At 41.8% G+C, this 17255-nt stretch overlaps 3 protein-coding genes across 15 annotated transcripts; all 3 read left to right on the top strand.

Annotated features, from left to right (window-relative positions):
* The first annotated feature begins 23 nt into the window (after positions 1-23).
* Positions 24-4988, top strand: LOC130532773 (nucleolar transcription factor 1-like). Of its 7 annotated transcripts, none has more exons than XM_057045622.1 (18): positions 24-300; positions 372-547; positions 1027-1098; positions 1387-1448; positions 1550-1619; positions 1803-1846; positions 2199-2340; positions 2407-2445; positions 2645-2688; positions 3014-3155; positions 3225-3266; positions 3344-3406; positions 3530-3579; positions 3678-3867; positions 3973-4020; positions 4108-4170; positions 4268-4333; positions 4422-4988. In XM_057045622.1, the coding sequence occupies exons 1-18, from the start codon at positions 276-278 to the stop codon at positions 4458-4460; spliced, it is 1377 nt and encodes a 458-aa protein (XP_056901602.1). In that variant the 5' UTR covers positions 24-275; the 3' UTR covers positions 4461-4988. The 7 variants fall into 7 exon arrangements, with proteins under 7 accessions (XP_056901602.1, XP_056901596.1, XP_056901619.1 ...); XM_057045616.1 differs by having other exon boundaries at positions 25-300; positions 4413-4988; XM_057045639.1 differs by having other exon boundaries at positions 25-300; positions 1368-1448; positions 4413-4988.
* A 258-nt stretch (positions 4989-5246) lies between these two features.
* On the top strand, positions 5247-9464 carry atxn7l3b (ataxin 7 like 3b). Of its 6 annotated transcripts, XM_057028787.1 has the most exons (10): positions 5277-5368; positions 5435-5546; positions 5869-5915; positions 6033-6156; positions 6261-6393; positions 6552-6723; positions 7387-7487; positions 7604-7626; positions 7712-7757; positions 8542-9464. In XM_057028787.1, the coding sequence occupies exons 4-10, from the start codon at positions 6106-6108 to the stop codon at positions 8619-8621; spliced, it is 606 nt and encodes a 201-aa protein (XP_056884767.1). In that variant the 5' UTR covers positions 5277-5368; positions 5435-5546; positions 5869-5915; positions 6033-6105; the 3' UTR covers positions 8622-9464. The 6 variants fall into 6 exon arrangements, with proteins under 6 accessions (XP_056884791.1, XP_056884783.1, XP_056884747.1 ...); XM_057028811.1 differs by lacking the exon at positions 5435-5546 and having other exon boundaries at positions 5247-5368; positions 5982-6156; XM_057028803.1 differs by lacking the exon at positions 5435-5546 and having other exon boundaries at positions 5247-5368; positions 5869-5935.
* Positions 9465-10081: 617 nt separating this feature from the next.
* smarcd2 (SWI/SNF related, matrix associated, actin dependent regulator of chromatin, subfamily d, member 2) lies at positions 10082-17089 on the top strand. Of its 2 annotated transcripts, none has more exons than XM_057028722.1 (13): positions 10082-10681; positions 11745-11944; positions 12689-12731; positions 12816-12938; positions 13109-13249; positions 13896-13991; positions 14136-14237; positions 14322-14483; positions 14570-14667; positions 14800-14935; positions 15018-15140; positions 15558-15659; positions 15737-17089. In XM_057028722.1, the coding sequence occupies exons 1-13, from the start codon at positions 10529-10531 to the stop codon at positions 15788-15790; spliced, it is 1533 nt and encodes a 510-aa protein (XP_056884702.1). In that variant the 5' UTR covers positions 10082-10528; the 3' UTR covers positions 15791-17089. The 2 variants fall into 2 exon arrangements, with proteins under 2 accessions (XP_056884702.1, XP_056884711.1); XM_057028731.1 differs by having other exon boundaries at positions 10084-10681; positions 13109-13228.
* Positions 17090-17255: the final 166 nt, after the last annotated feature.

Below are 17255 nucleotides of genomic sequence, written 5' to 3'. Positions count from 1 at the left end.
ACCGTCCAACGGGAGAAGAAGAGAAGGCGGAAGTAGAAGAGCGGCCGGAGCAAAGTTCCGAGTGTCTCCATAAGGCGTCGATAACAACCGGTGGCGACGCGGTAGTTTATTATTGTTAAAGTGTTTGCTGAAGATTGCTAATACATCGGTCGTATATCTGGCTAGATACTCAACTTTCTCTACATAGATTTTTAGTTATTAGCTAATGTTAATCTTCTGAGAAACGCGCTGTCTGCATTCAGATAATAAACAAGGCTTATTATTTTGAAAAAGAAATGAGTAGACATAAAAATGAGGGTGGTAAGTGATCACAGCTAAGTGTGTTTAAATGATACCATTGACAACATGAATTGATGTGTTTATCGCCATAGATTGGACCACGCAGAACATCCAGAGGCTTCTGGCTGAATTGAAAAGGAGCGTCCCGGAAAAATACAAAACATGTTCATACATAGCCGGCATGAAATCTATACAGTGGGAAAATGTGGCGTTCCCACCTTTCTCAGCTGAAGCATGTCAGACAAAGTGGGGGGAGATTTTATGGAAGGTTGGTAATAGTTTACACAGACAAAAACTGCAATAGTTTCAAGAGATGTAGAGTGTTAAGTTTCATCCCAACCCTGTAACACTTTTCCCTCTATGTAACATTTAGTAGTGGACTTCACTTTGTCTTGCATATTTTAATTCAGAATTCATTGGGTAACTTTTCTTTTGGTTGGTTTACTCAATATATTGGAGGTGGTGCAGCTCAGTCTGTTGTCAAACCCATAAATGCTCATAGAGGGCCCTGTGATGAACTGACAACTCATCCAGGGACGGACCTGCCTTCACCCATTCTAAAGGGATAAAGCGTTTAAGAAGACAAGACTCAGTATATTTAGTACCGTACTCTGGCTGATGATGAGAGAAACACTTTTCTGCCTACTTCGCACTGATATTAACTGGAAAGTGAGAGATGGCAAATTCATTAAAGTGTTGTGTTTACTAATGAACAAAACACTAATTTTGTGATGTTTTCTTGCTCAGATTCGCAAGATTCGAAGCCTCACAGAGCTCATTAATGAGGCTGAAGAAACATTTACTAATCCCATCAACCAGGTAAAAATGGAGCTCAAGTTGTCATAACTAGCTGTGTGAAGATATTTACAGATGTTGCAAGATGTGGGATGTTAAAGAGGTGTGATCTGTTAGATGACACTGCAAATACCAGCTTATTTTCTCTGCATTAGTCCTCAGGGGAAAAAATAATAAAAAAGTAGTTGCTGTTTAAAATAAACTAGTGTAGCACGGCTCAACATAAGACTACAATAATTAACATGGTACCATTAAATGTTTGATTGAAAAAAGAAGACTATTCATTTGTTTAGGGGTTCTATTGTTTTCCAGGTACATTATACGAAGGACAAACCACTACTTCAAGATTTCAACAGAAAGACACAAGTTTGTAGGTAATAAATGAGGGATTTTGACAACTAAAATAACACATAATTGTCATTTTCCAAGGTTGATTCCCTGATGGCACCCAGTTAAGCAGTTTTTTTGTATTTAGGGAACAACATCAGGACTCTGGGTGTAGGAAGAGGATGAAAACAAATGAATTCTGTGTTTCCATTGCAGAAGTAAGTGACAGTAATGCAGCCAGTTTTATTGCATGTTGCTGTTAGCTGAGCTCATTGCTTTGTTTCCCAAACCACTGTTAATATGTTTAGAATTGCTGAAATGATGTTGTACTGTTAATTTGTATCTTGGAAAGGGCACATGAACATAGTTAAAGTTTATCTTGTGTTACCTTTCTCTAACAGGATGAACAGCCTTCAAAAGATTTGCTGTCAGTCAAGCCTCCTTCGTAAGCAGCACACACCACAGCAAAAGCATCAATAGAAGTTGATTTGCCTCTACAAAACTTCTTTCATCACATTTTACTTAGTTCTTTTTTATTTTACTAGCTTATAGTCTTTTGAAAAGAATGCAATGCACTTTTAAGTTTGATTTTGATGAAGAAACATCAATTGTATCAATTTATCCATTGATCTGTAGAAACATCATCACTCCTTCACTGTATTAGTCACAAGTTCTACAGAATTTTTTAGTTGTTTGACAGGTGTCATGGAAAATTTGCCGACTCGTCCTTGTCCACTAGGGGGCGCTATATACACAAATTTTTAAATGTTCATTATTTTCTCTGTGTATGATTTTAGCACTGGATATAATCTGTTCTGCAAAGAGCAGATGAAGCACATGAGCGGAGTTTCTAAAAAATCTATTAGCGTCGTCTTGGCTCAACGTTGGAAGGCGCTGACTGAAAATGAGAAGAAAGAGTATTGCGCACGCTGCAAAGAGGTACGAACACAGTTAGTTTGGGATGACTCAAAATTTCTGAATTTAATAAAAACCTGTTTCTTTCAGATGAAGAGGGAGTACGCTTTTGACATCGGGGTATTGACGGTGAGTACAGGTGCAGTATTAAGATAGTTTGAACAGCACTAAGTCAAGAAACAAACTAATCAGACTCTGATGAACTCCATGTAATGGTTGGAAGATTGGCTGGATTCATTCATGCATTTCTAAAATAAATGAAATGATGTTGGACATGGACACATGAACACAGTTGTGTTTGCGCTGACGTGTGATCTTTCTCTAACAGAACACACCAAAGTGTGAAGAGCTGCTGCCAGCCAGGCCTCCTCAGTAAGCACCACGACACAATAATGGCATTAATGACTGCTGTTTTGCTCAGTTAATAGAGTAGAAAGTTAAAGCTTTATTAGTTTGTGTCAATCCATCAGAGACGTGTTTTTCTTTCAATCAAATTTGATCTAAGTTGACACATGTAGTCTTTGCTTTTATTCATTCAACCTTTATTGACAAGTCCTTTAGTCCTGTTTACATTTTCATCCACTTGAGGACATTGCAATTCAGCATTTTGCAAAGCACCATTCAAACATGATGCAGATGTGTTTTGGGTAGTGTTTTATAAAGGCCCAGCATCTCCTCTGTATGTGTGTGATTTTAGAACCGGATATAATCTGTTCTGCAAAGAGCAAGTGAACCATATTACAGGAGTTCCTAAAAAAATGTACTGCACTGTCTTGGCCAAGCGTTGGAAGGAACTGACTGAAAAGCAGAGGCAAGAGTACAGTGTGCGCTGTAGAGAGGTATGAAGATGGGAGCTCATTTGGGATGACTGCAGAATCTACCAATTACATAAATACTTTTTCTTTCAGTTGAAGAGACAGTACCAAAATGACCTGACCTGCTGTCTAATGGTGAGATGGTTACAAAAATACCAGTGTGGAATTGATCTAAAGCAATAGGCAACGTGATGAAGACATTTGTTCTGCAGATGGAGGAGTTAGAGGAGGAGAAGCAGGGACTGGATCAACATGGCACCAAAAAGATGAACATTGTATGTGTGTTTGTATATACGTGTTCGTGTGGGTGTGTGTGTATAAGTGCATGAGCAGCAGTGTGTTGGGGATTATTTGTGATTTCTATCTGCTTTGAGACTTATTTTTGTGTTCATTTGCAGAGCCGTAATGGCAGAGCAGCAATCACAGGCGAGCCTCCGATGCCATCAAGGTGAGCATGAACGTGGGCGTGGCTAAAAGACGCCTCTCACTCCTGCAGCACATGATGGTCTGTCTGTAGCCATATTTACATGCTTCCTCCCCCCACAGATACAGCTATCACATTTATATAAAAGAAGAGATGAAGCGGTTGAAGAAAAATATCCCAGACACAAAAATTCGCTTTGCTAAGATCAACCAGAATTGGAAGCAGCTCTCTTCTGTGCAGAAAGAAGCATACGAAAAAAAACAGGAGGAAAATATAGCAAAATACTCACTGGAGCTTCAGCAGTGGTTTCAGGTACATTTATTTTCTCCTGCCAGTGTTTTTCCGTTTAAATCTACAGTTTTAATTTAAAACATGGGAGCCGCTTGACGTCTGAGATGAGTCTTTTTCTTTCTTCAGGGACTGAACCCACAGGAACAGAAAGAGTATCGGAGACAAAATCCCAGCGTAAGCATGCATGAATATGGGAAACACTCAGCTGCCATGCTGCCCGACACGCTTCAACTAAGCTTATTTCTACATTTGTCTTTGCAGAAATTTCAATACCTTAATTATATTAACACTGCAGCACATAAGGAATTCCCCCCTATGCCGTCTGTGAGTTTACAGCAGTACACTTACACAGAAATTAATGAAACACATCTTTCTGATGAAAAGTACAACTGAGTAAAGCTCTTTTAACTTCAAAAAACAGGATTCAGAGGACGAGGACATTACAGATGATAGCAGCAGTGAAGATCTGTACTTTGACTCAATAGAGGTGTGATATATCCTTTGTATTTAGCATTTTAAGCTAGCGTTCATGCATCACGTTATTCATGTAAACGACTGTTTGACAGAGTGAAGAGGAAGACGAGGAAGACGAGGACATGCCGTTCATGTTTTAGGTGATGAGATGGGAATGCACACCAGGGCAGGTCTTGTTCAAAGCTGGACTCTGGAGTCTTTGAATAGCTGGATGGGGTTTTAATGTTATTCTTTGGAGCCTGTTGCTGCCTAAAAACTGCTCTCGTCTACACGCTGAGGGATTCCTCTTTTTTTTGGGACCATTGATCCATATTCACTGACTCGGTGTATAAATTCCTTTGGGTTTATAAGGTGATATTTATGTTATGATGAGCAAAGTGCTGGATTATAAGCACCTATAAAATGGAATCAATGAGCCAAGGAACCAAAACCAATTTACAGCCAAATACTAACTGGGTTGCTGTTGCGTCTGCTCAGGGTACAAACGCTCTAACGGGATCCTCAAAACTATTTTCAAACAAAATAAACTTATTTGTGATTTGTAAAAACCTAATACACCGAGGGAGACTATAATTCACAAAATTACTTCTTGGGAAGTGAGAAAATAAATACTGTTTGTCTGCTTATTTTTGTAAATGTTATATTTAAACATCAGTTGTGATAAGCTATTGTGTGTTGGCGTATTATTTTAAAATGACTTTATTATATTTATTATTTATATAATATATTCACCCGAACTGCAAAACATTATAACTTATTGTGTTCCTGGCCTGTGGGCAGAGATGGAACACTTATGTTGATATTGGCCAGTGATTATAAGAAAGTATGAAAATGATAATGAACACGTTTGTTCAAACAATTGGCACACCAATTTATTTTTTTTTTCAATTCCACTTAAGTCCAAATGGCACAAAGACGCACTGCTGTGCGGGGCTGTGCGGGGCTGTGCGGAGGGCTGAAGTGCGCTCACCGCCGGTGGATGCGGGCTCGGGGATCGATTAGAACTGTCTGCGCTCCATGGTGCAAAGATGGATGCCTACCGAAATGGGTAAATAAACGCAATTAGCGTTTTGCTTCGCCGTGATTGAGTGTTCCGGCTTGATTTGGTTTACAGTGGCCTAGGCGGGTAATTTTGGAGCCCCGGGTTCGTGCGTGGGGTTGGAAGGCGAACAGCCGCAGTGCAGCACCGGTGTTGGGTTCCCGGACGAGCCTCGCTGGAGCCAAACGTAATTTACGCGACCAATCAGTCGAGTGTAGCCTTATTAATTTCTGCTTGGGGAGTCAAACGTGGCACAATTCATACGTTTATTCCCTAGTTTGAGCCACCTTTGACCCGGGTGTTTGGTGTTTCGCGTCCCTCAGCACTTTGGCATGTTGTGTCCCTCCAGCCTATTTACAGCCGCGCTCTTTGTTTTCTTCAACATGGTTTTGGCTAAGCTACTCTCCTTCAGCAGCAACGTTCAGACCTGTAGGGTGGTTAGGAGAAAAGTGGACGAACGTCATGTTCCGTCTAAGACAATAAGTTTCCTGTTTTCTGCTGTTCCGCAGGTTGTGAACGTGGGAAGTGTCTCTCCGGCAGCATTTAACGTGTAGTTGTGAGTAGCTGCATCATTCAGTGCGTCAAGTGTTTCACAACTGATTTCCTCCGCTTGCTTTAGCAGGGTGGGTGATGCCACTGTTGTTGACTGAATGCCTCCCCCCTTCTGCTGCAGCCCTGTTTTGGCCGATGCCTCCTGCTCTGCAGCATGACCACAGCAGTGACTGCTCATCTGGTAGTGCTGGCAAATGAAAATGGAGGAGGTTTCAATGTCCGGCCTGGACAGCAGCAAGCTGGAGGTAGAGTGCAGCGAAGCTACAGTGTGTTTCCAGTGACTTTACAAACGCACATGAGGTGTGGAGGCTGTTGCACCACCGCGTCTGCTTGCTTCCTTCCTTGCCAGGGCCTCGCTCAGGACATCCTGTCTGACCTGGTGGAGGACGCATGCCTGGGTCTTTGCTTCGAGGTCCACCGGGCTGTCAAGCAGGGCTATTTTTTCCTGGATGACACAGACCAAGAAAGCATGAGGGATTTTGGTGAGCTCAAACTCATTCTCGCTCTCCCCGGGGGAAGAAGGTAACAATTTATGTGCCCAGTCATCACCACTAGCCCAAATGTGTTCATATCAGGCCGTCTATGTTTTTAAGGCAGAATGCAACACAGAACAGTCAGGCACCTGCTTTTACATTTCCAGAAATTGTGGACCAGCCGGGGCTGGATGTTTTTGGCCAGGTATACAACCAGTGGAAAAACAAGGAGTGTGTTTGTCCTAACTGCAGCCGAAGCATCGCCGCTTCACGCTTTGCCCCTCACCTTGAGAAATGTCTGGGAATGGGACGCAACAGCAGTCGCATAGCCAACCGCAGGTAACCCAGAGAGGGAGAGAGCTATGAACCAGTGCAAACTCAAATCAAGTTTGCTTCTCTAGACTGGCCCAAATGCAGGTATTGGCTATATTGATGCATGTGCTGTGGAATATTGATGCTCTGTTCAGGCCCTAAACAGGTCTCACACTAAGTTTGACCTCATGTACACGGGTTTTCCAGTCGGTGCAGATCTTGCTTTGCAGCTTTGTTAACATGGCTGACTTACTCACTGACTGTATTTTAAAAAATGTGTTGCCCTTGGCAACATGCCTCTGCCATGTACAGTGCCTACAGACCTGGATAATTTTCAAGCTTTTTGTGTATTTTGGTTCACTACTACGGATGATGCTACATAGCAACTATCATTCTTGTTCTTCATATTTTTCCCTCGCCAAATGCTGGGTAAACTCTCTGGCATCCTCTGCGGTCAAGCTGGAGCTAACATGCACACTCGCTAATGGAAAACTGTGCTGCTGGTAGCTCTGTTTCAGAACCATAAAAGTTCCTCTGCTTGGCCTAGTTATGTTGAAAAGAAAACCCAGTTGTGAACGCGTGTGTTCCTGAGATGATTTCTGTGCTCAGATCTGCACCACTGAATGGGGAAGATTGTTTGCGGTTGTGCCGAAGCCGGTTTCTGACACCTTTTCCTTCCCTCTGTTCCAGGATCGTCACTGGTAACAACACTAACAACAAGTCTGAAAGTGACCAAGAGGACAACGATGATGTCAATGACAACGACTGGTCTTACGGGGCCGAAAAGAAAGGTAATTTTCTGGTGCTGTTGTTTTTCTGCGCATTAATTGCCATGGGAGGATTAAGTGTAACATAAATGGGTCTCTGGAAGGATTGTCTTCTAAATTTTCATGTAATTCTTTCACAGCCAAAAAAAGGAAATCTGACAAGGTACTCTTTCATTATAAATACTGTCATGTTTAACTCCAACTGATCTGTTTCAGTAAACATTTTCTCTTTTTTTTTCCCACTGAAGAATCCAAACTCACCCAGAAGATCCAAATCATTTAAGCATAAAAACAGTAAGTCACAAATATCTCTTTGTTAATTTGGACATATAAGTGACTAATAGGGACATTTGTAGTCACGTCATTCTCTGTGCTTTTCCACAACACTGAAACTAGCCAGATAGTTGCAGAAAATGTTGGCAATATATTCTATGATCGATGTCACTAACCCAGGGATGCTGTTCGGTATACAGAGAAAACAATAATGCTGTGCTTAGCTAGCTTTTGGCATTACATCACGTCCCATTTTGACATTTGTTGATGTCTTTTATATTTTCAGCTTTGCTTTGGCAGATCAGTTTTTAGAAGGCCAAATATGAATTCCTGTTTTGCTTTAAGAATGCATACAGTACAGCCCTGACTACTGGCCACCTCACAGACAGAAATGCATTTTACTTCATCATCATTCAACCTCCAAATATCCCTTAAAGGTGTCATCCATAAGATCATCAAGTATTGTGTAAATTAGTGTAAACAGTTATTGGCCATCATAGGACCCCGAACGGATGTGATCAGATGAGCACCACTGGTACCAACACTGTATGTTCATACGACTATATGAAAATGATAAATCCTTAAAAAAAATCCTCCATCACACCCTCTTCAACATTGTAAGGTGATTAATTAGCAGCTTTGGCTAGCATTTTGAAGATGATTAGTAATCTACAAGTGTAATGTTCTGGCCAGTAAATTCACATCTGAATGATGTTTGTTTTTTCCTCTCCATTATGCCCTGCAGTGAGAGAATATACTAAGATTCAGGGTCAGGTGACACCCAGTCTCATGATTATTTCCACAGATATGATGGGTCCAAGGCGGCGGATGGAGAACCAGGAAAGCCCGCGCATGCTAATGAAAGATGAGGCATTCCCTCAGTGACTCACTCTACTACGTTCACATAGAGGAGGATCAATAATGCTTCACACCTGGGTCTTTGTATTGTGAAGTTATCGGACATTCATGGTGTTTCACCGCTGTGCAGAAACAGTCCAGACCTCCCACCGCATACTTGACAGGTTATTTTCCTCTCAACAGAATCACTGTAAGAACGCTCGTTTTTTTGTTTTTTTTGTTTTTTTTAAAAAAAATAATCTTTGTGTAGTTATGTATTTGCTGGAGTCCAAAATGATAAATATCACTATGATGGGTTTTGATTTACACAGGTAGTTTCTGGTGAAATTAACCTAGCAGCCAAGCAGCGATGGTGTGTGAGGAGTGAAAATGTGCACATACAGTTAAAAAATGATTAGTCAGTAGGTGTATGTGTAAATCCTCATTTTTAAAAGAAAAAAATCACATAAAAAATAATGTCAAAGACAATCATCAGTAATGGTTTGTCTTCACATTCACTGTCAGGCTCATAGTTTTTCAGTTGAAATATTTCTGAATATCACGTGTGTGTGTGAGAAAGAGAGAGAGAGAGTGTGTGAGAGAGAGGGGAAGATGAAAGTTTCTTTCACCTGTGGAAACTTTTTAATGTTCAGTCATTGAACCTTTACTATACAAGCAGGTGTTTGCTACAGAAAGCAGGATTGTTTTGTTTTATTTTTGGTGGATAGATCGGCTTGTTTTCTAGCATTCGGAAATGTCTTTGTATCACGTGTTTACATTGTAAAGGGTTACTATATCCTTTGTGTGTGTAAATATTCCAATAGTTGAATTGCTGCTATCATGGCTCAATTTTTCATCTGTCTAAGAAAATAAATGGTTTGTTACCTGTTACCTTGACGAGTTATCTTAACACAGCTGGAACTTTAATGGAAGTGGAAAGTTTAACATGCAACAAAGGTGCAACAAAACTACCCACTTTTGAAGATAGTTACCTCCATCAAGGACACCTCCATCAATCGCCACGCACATGCACATTATATTCTATATATAGTGTCTGTATTTAGTTTTTTTATGCTGTACTACAGGTGGAAAGCACATGTGGGGGAATGTTTTTTTTTATTATTATTTTTCATTTGTGAAATTTAATGTAACTATATAAACCCCTATGTTAACAGACTAAAGAAAATGTAATTCTTTGAACCTTTAAAATAGAATCCCGGAAGTCAATTGTCGTTAGTTTTATTTCAATGTCGGACCTGATGAATATGCTGATTTAATGTGCTCTTTCTAAAATCCGACATCTGAGTTCTTACACTGTTGAACGTTGGTCGAAAAACGATACAATTTGAAAATGATAGTTTCTACTTTAAAGAAGGCGCCCCATAAATAACCAGCACCTGACCGTTTTGAGGTATATAACAGCGTGATTATACGTCGAAATAACCACATTTTACGTCTCGGCGCAGTAGATAATAGGGAGTTGGGGAGGGAGCGGGATGCCCGACACTCAATCAATAACAGAAATTTACGGTTATTGCTGAAGGCAGCGTTGCCCATTGCGTGTAAGCAGTTATGAGCTATATTCACATTTGGTGTCGTTTTAAAGACTCAAAGGTTCTGCGGGCGAGGTCCGGCTTTTATTAGCTACGCTAAGACTTAGAACAAGGGGAGGAGGTGACACAGAACCTCCACTTGAGCTTCAGAAAAAGAGCGGTTGTGGGCAGAAGCAAATCCCGGAACTCGAAACGACAGAAACGAGCTAACATTAGCTAGCTTTTTGTTGACAGTCCGTTTGCTGTCAAACCAGAACCCGACCCTCCTGGACTGGTTTGTCGGCCAGCCTCGCTCGGGAGTTGCACCGTTGGCGCTTGTTGAGCAAGTCGCCGAGTTGTGGGTTTTGGTCAGAATCAGTTTGAAGTTTTCGTCACTTTAAAAACCACTTGTGGATCTCGAAGATGGCATCCAGAGGAGGTTTCACGGGTCCGCCGATGAATTCGAACGTGCACCCCATGAATGTTGGACATGCCGCGGGTATGAGGATGCCAGGCATGCCCCAGCCTCCGATGGGTTTTCCCCGAACTATGAGCAACGCTCCCCAGTACCCCCAGGTTCGTTCATTGTTCCTTCTGTCAGTCGACTTCGTGGAGTCTGATCTAAGTGAAAGGTGAACGCCACATTGATTTTACTTTCTTTTTTTTCTTTTTAAAGTTTCACTCCTTTTCTGCTTTGGGGAGTAAACGCAGGCACACAGTGGTGGCACATTTTTTACGAGATTTAAAGTAATAGATGAACCAAATATGACTCGCATGCAACTGAAGATGTCAATGTGCGCGCCCCACTTCCGCATTTTAAAAGAAATGTAAATGTTGCGTTGCCGCCATTGTTGGAACCCTCGTTTGGCGGATGGTTTCTAACGTTGAAGCGGTTGGATGTTGAACAAAGTCGGTCTCTCCTCACATGTGCGTGCGTGAAAAACGCAATCACGTGGCCGCCCTGTCATTTACTTTGAAAGTGTGTTTATGATTAGGGCCATCTGTCAGACCAACACATGCCTTTTCTATCATTTTGCACCATCTGGAGCTTTAATGTCCCTATTTAATACGTGTTATTACTTTGGTGTCAGTTTGCGCCATATGGAGCCTGGAGTCTTGCTGTTAGCAGGCAGCAAAAGCAGAAAGGTCGAAGTGGAAAAATCTGCATAAATTCCTGAAACATATTTGAGGTGCATAATAAAATAAGCAGTGAGTTGTCAGAATATATGCAACACAAGGTTTTGAGTCATATTCTACAATTCACTGCGTCATCTGCAAATGCTTTTGAATGATTGATGGTAGTTTGCACAACGCATCAGCAGCAGATGCTCAAAAATGTTCAAAAAGCTGCTGGAACAATGAAATTGAAAAGAACTTTTGCAAATAGTGCTACATTTAATTACAAACTGTGTCCACGAACAACTACACAAACCAGTTTTTCATCCTAACCGTTTTTAAAAAAAAAAAAAACTTGTTTTAAACGCTTTTTTAAACGTGAAATAGTGCGTATGAAAAATGGCCAAAGAAAACCTGTTGTAAGTCTGAATAAACTGGAATTACACATGAATAGGTTTGTAGATTACATCTGTACTCTCTGAGTCTGACAGACCTAAAATGATCCTTTCTTTTGGGTCTCTAGCGCTCAGGGATGCCTCCCAACCGAGCAGGTGGCCCCATGGCTTCAATGGGGGGGCAGATGCCTGGTCCCTCGTATGGAGGAGGGAACATGGCCATGCGGCCGGGGATGGGGCCTCCAGGAATGGATCCCTCGAGGAAACGCTTCCTTCATCAGCATCCACAACAACAGCAGCAGGAGGCCCTCGGAGGCCTGAGACGAGGGTAAACTCTTTGTGCGGTAAAGAAGCGGGGGACACGAGTGCCGACACAATTAAGAGAGCGAGACCCCAATTCAGTGAAAAAGGCCGTTTAAGAGTTTATGATCTTCCTGATTGTCTCACGGTGGTTCAAGCAGTGGTAATCTAGACATTTATCAAAATCTTCCAGTTATTAATCAGTACATTTTAACTCAAAGGGTATTAAACCAATAGTTTTCTTTCGGATTGTGTCGCTCCTCTCGGTTGTCTGTGCTGGTTTGTGTGCTGGTAAAAGCACGACTCAGGTCACACGGACACGAGGAGAAAGCATCCCATGACTGGACTGTGCACACAAGGCAGCACACACCAGCGAGTGTTTTTGACTTCAAACTGTTAAGCGATGCCACGCTGATAAAAGTGGCAGGTTTTGATGTGACTGCGTATTTACAGACTACTGGACAATGGAGATGTTGTCTTTAGATTCTCAAGTATAAAGGGTTTATTCAGTCCTACAGGCTGGAAGCAACTTTCTGATTTAGCTTGAAAGTACTTGAAGTCAAATATGGCCATAACGACCGGGACTGAGAAAGCTAATTTAATTAGAAAAAACATCCTGAGGTGGCCGTTGAAAGGATAAGATGACTAGAAACAAATGGCTAAAACTGACAGAATTATGCCCATTAAACTTAAAAAAAACCCAATAATTAAAATAGTTATATGGGTCCATGTGTAATCTTGCAAATTTGAAACTGAGTTTTTCTCTGACTAGAGCGAAGAGGCGCAAGATGGCCGACAAGGTGCTCCCACAGAGGGTAACATGATTTTCACCCCTTGACTCACGCTTCATATTGACTATATGTAGAAGGGTTCGTTGATTGCTGATGGCCTGTTGTTAGATCCGGGACCTGGTCCCCGAGTCTCAAGCCTACATGGATCTGTTGGCCTTTGAGAGGAAACTGGATCAGACCATCTCACGAAAACGCATGGAGATTCAGGAAGCCATCAAGAAACCCATAATGGTATAAGATCTAGTGTAGCCTTGTCATTTTATTAACCCTGATTCATCTGACCATTATTCTGTAGCATCTATCCAGCTTAGAATATTCTATAGCTTATTCTACAACTAGTTTCCTGCTGCTTTTGGCTGAAGTAGTTGATGTTGCTGCCCTATTTTTCCTCTGTGACACAGCAAAAACGTAAACTCAGGATCTACATTTCCAACACGTACACTCCCAGCAAGCCCGAGGGTGAGGACTCGGAGAAAGTGGCCTCTTGGGAGCTAAGGGTCGAGGGCAAACTCTTGGAGGAAGTAAGCGAATGGGATTTTAACGTTTAAAAATATCTAATGTCCTTTCTCATGTGTCCACATTTCCAGTGTCTCTGAAAAACTTGAGTTGCTCTGCTCTGATTTGGCCCAAGTGCTTGGCTCAAACCTCACAACCAGATGTGTTCACAGCTCCCTTCACTCCACCCCACAACTTCTAGCACGCATTCCCACACATACACACACACACACACACACACACACCACACACGCACACACACACACACACACACACACTCCTTTTCTTTTTTGAAACAGAATTGAAACCATGAGCTGAGACACGGTTCCCCTCCCTTCATCAGCTCACTGTGTCATCTGGGGTATCATGAAGGATCTTTTTTCTTCTCTGCTCTTTGTTTCCTGCCTCACTGGTTAATGCAGGCATGCGTGGGAGTGTTGCATGGAGCATCAAAAAAAGAGAGAGAGATAAGGGAAGTAGTGCTTATGTTGTGCAAACCGTCAGGGAGTTGGCAGGTTTTTTTTAGTTGTCTGGAGTTTTGTGCTGACACCACCCCCGCTGATGTGGTCAGAACTAAACAATGTGGCTACACAGACGCAACAGAATAAGACAAGCAATATTGTCCCCCTCCCCCCTCCCTCTCCCTCCCTCTCTCTCTCCTCTCTCTCTCTTTCCACTTTTTTGTTTATCCAGCCTGGCAAGCAGAAGAAGAAGTTTTCATCTTTCTTCAAAAGCTTAGTGATCGAGCTCGATAAAGAGCTGTACGGACCTGATAACCACTTGGTGGAGGTATGACGTCATTTGAAAAACATTTGATGCAAATAATTGGAGAGTTTCAGCCTTTTTCTGCAGCCGTTCAGCTCACGCGTATCATTGCTTTTTAGAGCGAGTTCAGCCGTTAACATTCAAACTTCTGTTCGAACCTCCTTTCAGTGGCACAGGATGCCCACCACTCAGGAGACAGATGGGTTCCAGGTGAAAAGGCCCGGTGACGTCAACGTTAAATGCACTCTTCTGTTCATGCTGGATCACCAGGTACCTCTGCGTCCATCAGCTGGGTGACTCGCGTGCATTTCCAGCCAGTGTTGCTTCCATTGAATGGTTGCTCTCTGTTCCAAGCCTCCTCAGTACAAACTGGACCCCCGCTTGGCCCGTCTGCTGGGTGTGCACACACAGACGCGTGCCAGCATCATGCAGGCTCTCTGGCTCTACATTAAAAACAATAAGCTGCAGGACTGTCACGAGAAAGAGTACATCAACTGCAACCGTTACTTTAGACAGGTCGGCAATCCACGGGCTCCTTATCATTTAATAACAGGATATGTCCACAGAATGACATTGGACTCATGATCTTCTCCACTGTTCAGATCTTTGGCTGTGGCCGCATGAGATTTGCTGAAATCCCCATGAAACTGGCGGGCCTGCTGCAGCACCCTGACCCCATAATCATCAATCACACCATCAGGTGGATGGGCGTGTCTGTCCCTCACATATGACCAAATAGTTCAGGTTCCTTCTGTGTGGATCGTTTTCCTTTTCCTCTGGGTTGTCTGACTTTTGTTTTGTTTTGTTGCCGGTGGTGTTTTCCTCTGAGCAGCGTGGACCCTGCTGATCAGAAGAAAACGGCGTGCTATGACATTGATGTGGAGGTGGATGACCCTCTGAAGAGCCAGATGAATAATTTCCTGTCCTCCACCACTAACCAGCAGGAGATTGCTGCACTAGAGATGAAGGCAATGCTCTCCCAGTCACACACTCTGCCTCATTGTAGCACTCACCTCTCCTTTGTGTTTACAATCTTGTTCTGGATCACAGATTCATGAGACAATTGAGTACATCAACCAGCTGAAGACTGAGAGAGACTTTATGCTGAGTTTCAGCAATAATCCTCAGGATTTCATCCAAGACTGGCTCAAGTCTCAAAGCAGAGATTTAAAGGTGACTATCATCCCGTTTTTCCCTTCACTTTATAGAGATTGCACAACAGTATTTACCTAAATGCAATATTTCCTAAAATAGTGCTGTGCTAACTTAGAACATTGGTCACTTACAGTCTTTCTGATGCTTTTTTGCATCAGATTTTCACCAGTGAACATTTTACATTGTTCTTCAAAATATCTACCAGTTGCTCCAGCGCACGTCTGTAATATTCATGCAGATGTGCCATGAAGAAAAAACCAGCTCTAAAATGCTCAGCTGTATCTGTTTCTCTATTAAAGTCCCTCACTTAGTTTCAGAAGAAAATACAGAAACCTGAGTTTTGCAGCAAAAATCCAGCACAATTATGGACTAAAGCAGAGAAAGATGGAACCATAAAGCTGAATAGTGTTTAGTTAAATTGTGTTCACTTTCCAGTTGATGACAGATGTAACAGGAAACCCAGAAGAAGAAAGAAGAACGGAGTTTTATCAGGCACCCTGGGTACCAGAGGCTGTCAGTAGATATGTTTTCTCCAAGGTAAGGTGTTTAATTAGGAGCTTTCATTGCGCTTGCTTTATTCGTTTTTATATGCAACAATGTGGTTCTTGTTTTAGGTGCAGCAGAGAAGACAAGAGTTGGAGCAGGTCCTTGGTATCCGACTCACTTAAAGGCAGATCCTGCAGCTGGCCGGAATGTTAAAACTAATTTCAAACATGCAGCATTTTCCCTGGAAGGTCTTATGAGTAAATGAGATTAGGTTATTTTTTCCAGAAAATCCCTACAAGTTCCCCACGAGAAGGCTGTGCAGTACATAAAAGTAGGAGTTTTATGATGATTAGAGCTGCAGACGTTTAAATCTGAAGCTTGCGTACACAAGCCGTACTTGAGAGTGAAGCCCACACCTGAGTCTCGTATCTGTCTTTGCTCCAGCGTGGACGTTGCTGGGTCCTGTGTGAACGATTCCTGACATAATGGTGCTGCATGTGTCATTTCTGGTGCCAGGCATGTTTTTGTGCTAATATCCTAGGAGTCTTATGCTTTAGGAGCTTTAGTGTGTGTTCAACAATCTGATTCATTTGACAGAGAAATGCCTCGCCTTAAATGTTCATAAAGTTTTTCAGCGTTTTAGAACTTGATTAAATTAACTTGTCTTAAAAAATATATTTACCTGAATCACCATTTTGAGCTTGTTCATGTTTTTTTCTTTTGTAACGTTTGTGTTAATGGAGTGATGTGAAAACATGAGTGTAGGTGCTTTGAAACGCCACGTGGTGTCTTATTTTGAAAGGGTTTATGTTTACCTTCACAGTTAAAAGCCATAATCTGCAGAAAGCAAAAGCACCAGAAGTGTGGGAGCATTCCAGTGAAATATACATCCAGAAAATATGGATTGTCTTTAATAAATGTTAGCGCTTTTGCTTCTGAAATGTTCAATGACTCCTGTACTTTTGGGGGTTCTTTTCTGCCAAGAATTTCATATGTTCAGATGACTTTTCATCATTGTGTTACTGGGAGTTTATACGTGTTTTATTAGTCAGACTTTTCCTTTAGTCTCCTCTGGGAATGTTTACATTGTAATTTCAGTTTAGGGTTTTCATTGTTTTGATGGCAGGAAGATGAGCTGTGTTAAGCTTTTTGGAATAAAGCAGCTACACCACCCAAGAAAGTTAATTATATTGGAATGCCATGTCAACATGCACCAAGCCATTGTGTACATATTTACCTTTGAGTTAAGGTTTCATTGAAATACCTCTTGGGTTTTGTTGCCATTACAAGAGATGAACTGCATTTCTTGAAACATTCCGCATTCATAGGTCTCAATGTGCCAGGTTTTGTGAAAAAGGCACTTGATAATTGTGTCCCAATATTTTTGTACATCCTCTTTGATAAATGTTTGCATGTCAGTCAAAGGACTTTATATTTTATACAGTTTGAATTTTTTTTAACAATAAATATACTTGCACATGTTTTTGCATTGAAGTATCTTTTATAATTAGGAATTTACTGCAGAAATATTTTGTAAAGAAAACAAATCACAGAGATCGTGTGAAATGATCTCTCTCTCCTTCCAGACTTGTCTGGGTGATTAAACTGGGATCCTGAGTCTGCTGCTCAGGGCTCATATAAGAGCTC

This window comes from Takifugu flavidus, chromosome 1, assembly GCF_003711565.1.
Source record: "Takifugu flavidus isolate HTHZ2018 chromosome 1, ASM371156v2, whole genome shotgun sequence".
NCBI classification, from domain to species: Eukaryota; Metazoa; Chordata; class Actinopteri; order Tetraodontiformes; family Tetraodontidae; genus Takifugu; species Takifugu flavidus.
This window is presented reverse-complemented; position numbering and strand designations above follow the sequence as displayed.